At 34.2% G+C, this 8,189-nt stretch overlaps 1 protein-coding gene across 1 annotated transcript; it reads right to left on the reverse strand.

Annotated features, from left to right (window-relative positions):
- Positions 1–6,664: 6,664 nt before the first annotated feature.
- On the reverse strand, positions 6,665–7,811 carry LOC149792485 (uncharacterized). The gene is made up of 2 exons (XM_089969399.1): positions 7,736–7,811; positions 6,665–7,313 (listed from the first exon to the last, which is right to left on the reverse strand). Exons 1-2 carry the CDS (start codon positions 7,788–7,790, stop codon positions 6,748–6,750), a joined length of 621 nt encoding a protein of 206 aa, XP_089825525.1. The 5' UTR covers positions 7,791–7,811; the 3' UTR covers positions 6,665–6,747.
- Between the last annotated feature and the right edge of the window lie 378 nt (positions 7,812–8,189).

An 8,189-nucleotide genomic window follows, 5' to 3' on the forward strand; every position in this document is an offset into this window, starting at 1 on the left:
TATTTGGTCACATATGCTTTGTTAATGTTGTATACTTTGATACATGCTTGCCATAGTATGGAGCATATTTTGTTACATCAAACATCAGTTCATCTGTTACCTGTTTGTTACTGTACAATAACTTGAGTTCTCCGCAATCCACAGTTACACAACTTTGTGAATAGCTTGCATTTGGGATAAGGAAGAAGGTCAAGGTCACAGACTGAAATGAGAAAAATAGTTTCTTCAGAATAGCATTGATCTGGAGGTCAAAAGGTTAAAGGTCAACGTCACTGTTACTGTGACTGAAAATAGGAAAATGGTTTCTCCACAATGACTTTAATTCTAAATCACAGACCTGGAGTAGGCTTTGTTTGGGGCTTTCACTTAAAATAAGGCAAAAACCTACTGATTGTGTTGTCATTAGGTTAAAAATAAAGCTCACTGTGGCTGAAAAATAATTTCTGCACCAAAATTTTAGTTTTTGATCATGTACTTTCACTGATGTTTGTGGATGACAAACACTTTAGTGAAAGAATCCTATTAATTTCAAGTTTAAAGGGTCAAAGGTTAAGGCCAATGTGACTGTAAGAAGAAAAATCTTTCTTCAATAACTTTAATTATAGACTACAATAACCGAAACCAAATATTCTGACCATCATGCCAAGCCTATCATGTGCTAAAAAATGGCATAACCCATATCAACAACAACATAATGGAAGCAGCCAGTTGATTTTGTGGTTGAAAGTCAAATATTGTCATCATTCCACAATGATAATATGGGATTTGCACAACACCCTTGGTTGTCAAGTAAGGTCGCCAACCAATTTGTGTTGTAGACTTGTACTTTGGGTAATAATGAAACCTATATCTGTTGGTGTCTAAAGGTCAAGGGCACAATCGTCGTAAGTCTTATAAGAAAGTAATGGTTTTGCAAGATAAGTGTAGTTCTTAGCTTTGCTTTGGTCATAGAACAGAAGATCTTATGGGATGGCCTATTATCTACCAGCTGTCCATCCATCTCCTAAAGTTAAACTACTTGGAGGATCGCCCTGAAATTTTACATATTCATCGCAATGTCTAATTGGTTCTAAAACAAGAAAATTGTGCTTCTCACATGTCAAATATATCTTTAGCAGCCATTTTGAAAAAACCTTGTTATTCTGCTTTTCCTGACTGGATGGTTTTATCAACATGGGTTTTTCACTGTAAGACTTCTATGATGTCTAGTTGTTCTAAATGAAAATGGGGCCGATATGATGTCTTATATGGTAGCCATCTTGAAAATCTTATTATCACTACTCGTGTTGATTTTTTTTGTTGTTGAAGGGTTTAACGCCATTTTTCAGCACACGATAGGCTATACATGGTGGCCAGTATTAATGGTGGAGGAAGAACCCAGGAAAACCTCGGAAAGAACCACTGACCCTCGAAAAGCTACTGGCTACTCCTGTTGAACCAAAATTCATATTAGCATGGCGTGTTCACAAGAAGACATATGTCTTGTTGATCCGAAATGAAAACAGTGCCACCTGGACAATGAATGTAACCACAACAGCCACCATTTGAATCCAAGGTCATATCAACATGAGCTTTTCAGTAAAAGACTTCTTATAATGTCTTAGTTGGTCTTAATGAAAATGATGATAGTTTTATATACGATATGGCCACAACAGCATCCATCTTTAAATCTTGTTATTGCTACTCCTATAAGTCATAGGCACATTAGGATTTTCACTGTAAGATTTATTATAGTGTCTAGTTGGTCTTAAATAAAAATTGTGCCAGTCTGATATCTAATATGGCCCCCACAGCAGCCATCATTAAAATCTTATCACTGCTCCTCCTAGATGGAAAGTGCCAGAAAAATAATGTATGGTTGGTACTAAATGAAAATATGGCTACTGTTTCTAAATGGAAGGTTATATTGAACTGGGTGTTTTCTTCAGAATATTAATCATGATATCCAGTTGGTCCCGAATGAAAATGATGCAAATCTGACCTCTGACCTCAGATATGACTCCCATCAGCCATCCTGACAATTTAATTGTTGCTACTCCTTTTATATGGAAAATCACATTGACATGCATATTTTGCCATAAGACTTTATGGTGTATAGTTTGGTCCTGGGTGAAAATTATTCCAATTATCTGACATTCAAGATGGCCACCAAACGTCTTCTGGTTTGTTTCAATTAAAAAGGTGTCAATCTTGGATCCAATATGGCTGCCACAATGAACAGTCACAAAATCTTGTCACTAATTCTGATGAATGGATAGTCATATTGGCATCTCATACAACTGAGAATAAGTTTTCAACTCCTACACATAATCACAACTAAACAGATATTAAATGAAAAATACATTAACCATTAATTTGGAGAGGGGTGGAGGCCTAGAATTATCTTTGAAACCAGAATATATTTTTCTTTTTTTGCTAGACAATCTTTGTTTTGACTCGTAATGGTGGAATCAATTCTTTACAAATTAGGGCATGAGCATTTTATTGAAGCTGTTTTTAAAGCAAGACTTTTTTCTTACAAATAAAATCCCACCCCCACCTCCTAAGAAAAAATAATGGTTAATCCCTAACTTTCGTAGGGTTTGAAGGTGAAATGAGTGTCATTGGTTTTCATCTTTGTATTCATTAGAAAACATGATGATACTGTTGTTCTGATGCAGGGTGGTGTTACTATGTCAGTGGGTGGCATTCACTCCACAATAACTTATGTAGATATATGTAGACTTACGTAGATGTAATATCTGCAGTCAAACAATAGCATGCTTCACAAAGTCAAAATCGATTAAATCTGAAATAGACTTTATTCACTTTGAAGATTGATTATCCTTCCCTGAATCATGGCATCTTCTTGACATTTTTACTTCAAACATCAATCACACTTCCATACAATTCCAGCTTAATGCTGAAATAATCCTATTATGCATTATATGTATGGTGTAAAATCTGACTTCAAAGAAACATTGCTCATAGCAAACTAGCTAACAGAGTTGGCTTATACATTGCTACTAGCAAAATAGCCATTAAAGTTGGCTGATACATTGCTTCTGCCAAACTTGCCAATAGTTAGCTGATACATTGCTTCTAGAAAACTAGCCTTTAAAGTTGGTTTATACATTGCTTCTAGAAAACTAGCCATTAAAGTTGGCTTATACATTGCTTATAGAAAACTAGCCATTAAAGTTGGCTTATACATTGCTTATAGAAAACTAGCCATTAAAGTTGGTTTATACATTGCTTCTAGAAAACTAGCCATTAAAGTTGGCTTATACATTGCATATAGAAAACTAGCCATTAAAGTTGGCTTATACATTGCTTCTAGAAAACCCCAAACCGAAATCGCAAGCTCTTAATGCAAGATTGCGCAAACTGATATCACGCAAGCTAGTAATTGGAACCTTGTGGCAAGCTTGCATTGAATAAACTGTCAAGCTTGCAAGGTTCTTTATTGCAAGCTTGCGCAAGCTATCTGCAATCTAGCTGCAAGCTTGCACAAGCTAAACGCAAGCTTATGCAATCCTGCACAAGCTTAAATTATGTAACAAACAAGCTTGTGCAAGCCATAGTCATGTTAAGTTTAATTTGTGCAAACTATTAAATAAATTCGGCTCAAGACTTGGTCCATTGGTATAAAAATATAGTATACAAAAATTACATATACAAACCATTCAAGAATACTCTTCATGATGATACAGTTGTTGCAGTATAAAGTATGTTATTATGTAATATAATCGGAATAAACGGAAAACATTATGCAACAAAAAATTTTTATTGACTCTTAAGTGATCTTCGTGCAGTTGCACACTTCTGATTGATAACATCGTTGAATACAGCATCAGTTAGGCATGGTTCACCATTTGGCCTTTTGTAAATACGCAGAACATATTGTTTCACAGAAGATAAAACTACTGCTGGCAGTGGAACAGATGTTTGTCATCCTTCTTGTTATGTGCACTCTTTGCTCCTGGATCTTGCCAGCCTATCTCTGGTGAAAAACATATCCAGAAGAACAATAACAAGTTTTCTTGGATTTCCATTTGCTTTATGATTTGCTTGGGACAGCTGGACCTGGGTTAGGTAAACATCATAGTCGTCCACAAGCTTTAACCTGGGGTTTCCACTGCTCTGAAAAATAAGAGATTAAATAAAATGTACACTTAACAATAATTACCAAACAAGCCTTCACCTTATACAAAGTATTCTCACTGATTGGTGTTATTGTGTGCTTCATGAAACAACTCCACTTTTCAGGTTGGGTGAGCAACATCAATACAGAATATTGCATAAACTTTTCTTACAAATTCAGGCATGTAAAAAAAAATAATTGCCTCTCATATTTGGTCCCATTCAGCAAATTGAGAAACGTAAAATGATCTGTATACATCATTTTTGAAAATGAATAAAATATGAATTCATTTTTGGCACCTTTTTTTATGAAATGTAAGACCCGCTATTTTTTAGTACCCTTGAATACATAACAAAATGTCTATACTCACTGTCTGTGATTCCTCCCATGTATTTACTGGTACTGATTCGGCACAGGAATCTTGTTCATCACAAGTGTTATATTGCATCTGATTTTGGCCACTACTGTTCTCTGCCTGAAGTTCAGCTTGGCTAAATAGTCGAACTGGTTTGGGACGAATTGGGGGCTGAACTTCAGTATGCAGGACAATCTGGAAAATGATTCCATAGCATTAATTTTCTTCATGTCTGTGAAAATTACTATTGGAAAAATGTAACATACAAGACTTTTAATCCTCCTGTGACAAGAATATTGTATTGTCAGAGTTAAATTTGCTTCACAATATAGTGGTAATGTAAGGGAGGCAAATGTTTCACTTCAACAAGAAAGATGTGATTTTCAATCAGAACTTACGGCAAGTAGCTTACTTTGAAATGTACAGCTTGTCCTCATATTAAACCTGTGTAATATACAGTAGTCCAATGCTGCCAAGGCTTTGCATTTGCCAAAAATGGTGGGGTGGTGGTGGCTTTAATTATGTCTCCACGTAACATTTTGTAAAATTTGCACCAAATGAGTGATTTAAGCATTTGGATTTTTAATAAAGTATCGTTATGTGATGACTTGAATCTACCTTGGGACAAAGCCAGGAATTTTTTCAGGTATGAAAGTTTTTGATGTCTTTTTTAAACAAAACAATCTGTGTGGCTATAATTAGGAGTGCATTAAACAGGCCTGGGGCAGCACAGTATTTTACCTAAAAATGTACCAAGTGTAAATTGGTTTGAACAGATAGATACCTACTTCATTGTTAGCTCTCATCCCAAAGCTTCTCTTGTCCTGTAATATAACAATGCTGTGTGAAAAACATTGACTAATGTTTATTACGGATTAATTATTAAGTTCCTTCCATTTTTTACTTTGGAAAAGAACTTTTTCTCTACCTTTTTATTTATTTAATTTTATTAATCATGGATTTGGTATTCACATTATATATTTCACATTAGTCCATTGCCTCAACTTAAACATCTTGAAAATGTTCTACCAAATCCTATTGAATAAATAATATAAGTCTTACTATTAACAAAATAGAAGAATAATATCTGGCAGGAAAAGGAAATATGTAACAATTTCTCGCTCTCATTTACTTTACCGCCATTAAAAGGACATGGAATGTTCTAATCTGCCTGATTTGGTCTGAATATCGGCTCACCATTCCCTGTATAAGAACTTATGAACTTACAGCTTTAACTGAACGTGTCTCCACCAGTTATACTAACAACCATAAACTTATTACTGGGTGAAAATGACAATTAGATTGAAAATAAATCACATCTACCTCAAGCGCACTGGTCAACTGCTTTAAGAAGTTAATTTTTTGGGTGTTGCAGCAGGTACACCTGGAAAAAAATTAAACATGTTCCTCTGCAGAAAAGAAATCCATAGAATTTGTCAAGTTTCACCCAAAAGAGCTACAAATATCATTGTAATATAGAATAATTTGCCTTAAAAAAATATCAAAGCATTAACATACTTCAATCTTCAATTAATCACATGAATATAGAATCATTAGATAGATTACAGCAATCTGAACACAATACACCTTAAATTTTAAAAATTGATAAATAAATGGCCAAGATATTGAATTTTTAATATTTGCGGCTGTATTTGCCGCTGACCAGTTTAGTGAAGATCGTTAATTTGGGGGGTCTGCTACATTGTTATTTCCGATAATTAATTGAGTTCCCAAAAAAATTGAGCAATGTCTCTGTATAGAATGTAAGAGATCTGGAAAGTTCCAGACTTAAACTGCAATTAGTTTCGATAATATCAACTACTTAATTTGGCCATTTATGCAATTTGACAAATTTGAAGAAAATCTCTGCATTTTATGGAGAATATTTTTACCCATAACTTTTGAACCAGACGAGGTAGACATGTAATCTTTGTTTTGTTCTTTTAGTTTTATAAAGATCTATCTATTGGTTATAAAATCCACACAGAATTTCTAAGCTGAAATTTTGGCTGCCAGTACATACATGAAATATTAAAAAATGTACACTTCTCTTTTCTAAATACAACTTGAACAATGTAGAAAGACAGGGCATTGGGTATTAAATTACGATATCATCTGAATTTAACACCATTTTCAACACATGATAGATTATGAAGGAAGAACCTGGTCAGAACCTCCAACCCATAACTGGGCATTAATTACTGATGCATTTAAAATTTCTATTAGCATACGTTTTATGCCTAAATTATAAAATGAGTAAACAAATGTGTTAATTTGTTTTACCTGGTAGCATTGTTGCGCCCGACTTTATTTCAACTTCTTGTTTCAGCCTGGACACGTTTTCCTTTAACTGTCGGTTGTCATCTTCAAGCACTTGATTTTTCAAGTGCATATCATTAAATTGTTCTTGCCGTGTTTGTAGCATCTGATAAGAATTACCAGGAGACCTGTAAAGATCTTCAAGAAAGGAATAATTCTGAGGGATATATGGCCGAAATGCAGTGTTTGCTCCATATAAATCTCTGTCAGCATAAGCTGACGTATCTGTGCTGAGTATATTACTTGTTTCTCTCTCCAAATCTAGTGTGTCTTTTCCTGCATGCTGATTTCTCTCATCTCTATATGCATTTCTAATAGATAGATGTGACTCAGGATCTGAAATGCCACCTAGACGTCTATTTTGTACTATTTCTTCTAACTGTTTGTTGACTGCCTCTAATTTGTTTCTGTCTAACTCTTTCTTCCTTCTTTTCTCTTCAAGTCTTTCATTATCATTTGCTGTGTAATCTTTTGTCTTGTCCTTCTTCCTTTTTCTCTTGTCAGTTTTATCAGTTTCTGAAAACAAGGGCAAAATAGTCCTGACACAGTGAACTGAGTATGGATTAACTGCAATTACTTAAGGCCTTAAAGAGGAACATTTTATCATGATCTGGCCAATTTAAGAACCCTTTCCTAACTCACTGATGACTAACAACCAGGTCCAAGTTTGAAAGAAAAGGCAGAAAATTACTGAGGCCAAACATCGGAAAACATATATTTCAATAAATTACAGGCAGTAAATTCAACATTCTTCTTCGGACTCACCTACTTTCAGAACTTGTTTGAGGGTTCATGTCTATCACAATTCTGACCAAGTTTTATGACAACTGGACGAAAATGTTGTTTTTATGCAAATGAAACAAAATATAACAAATCTCAGCAATTCAATTGCAATGATTTGTCACATTGATTTAATATAATTAATGTATTAAGATTACTGCACTGGGATGTTTCACATTGCACCATCTTGGTCTGTAGATGCCTGTCTTTCATCTTCTTTTCCAGATCTTTCTTCAACTCTAAAACAAACCAAAACAAAAACCCTTATAGAATCGACAATGATAATCATTGGTTTCACATAATCAAATTAGTATTTTTCTCTGGGGATCTGATATGAGCATTTATATATATGTATATATAGTTCTTCTAAATGCAGTCAAAGTATTGACAATTTAAAATTATTCTTAATTAAGAATTTAAAAGAATATCACGAAGCCATTTTTATTCCTACTGCTATATTCTGAAGTGTTTTGTGATTGATTTTAAAAAATAAAGACGTCTACTTGCATGACAGTTTTGTGATTGAGATATTTCTAAGTTTATATCTCTTAAGCTGGTGATCAGACCTGTTAAAGTTACATATCTGGTAATTGTAAAAAAAAAAAGTCATGA

This window comes from Sinohyriopsis cumingii, chromosome 9, assembly GCF_028554795.1.
Source record: "Sinohyriopsis cumingii isolate HCF-2022 chromosome 9, ASM2855479v2, whole genome shotgun sequence".
In the NCBI taxonomy this organism is placed as follows: Eukaryota; Metazoa; Mollusca; class Bivalvia; order Unionida; family Unionidae; genus Sinohyriopsis; species Sinohyriopsis cumingii.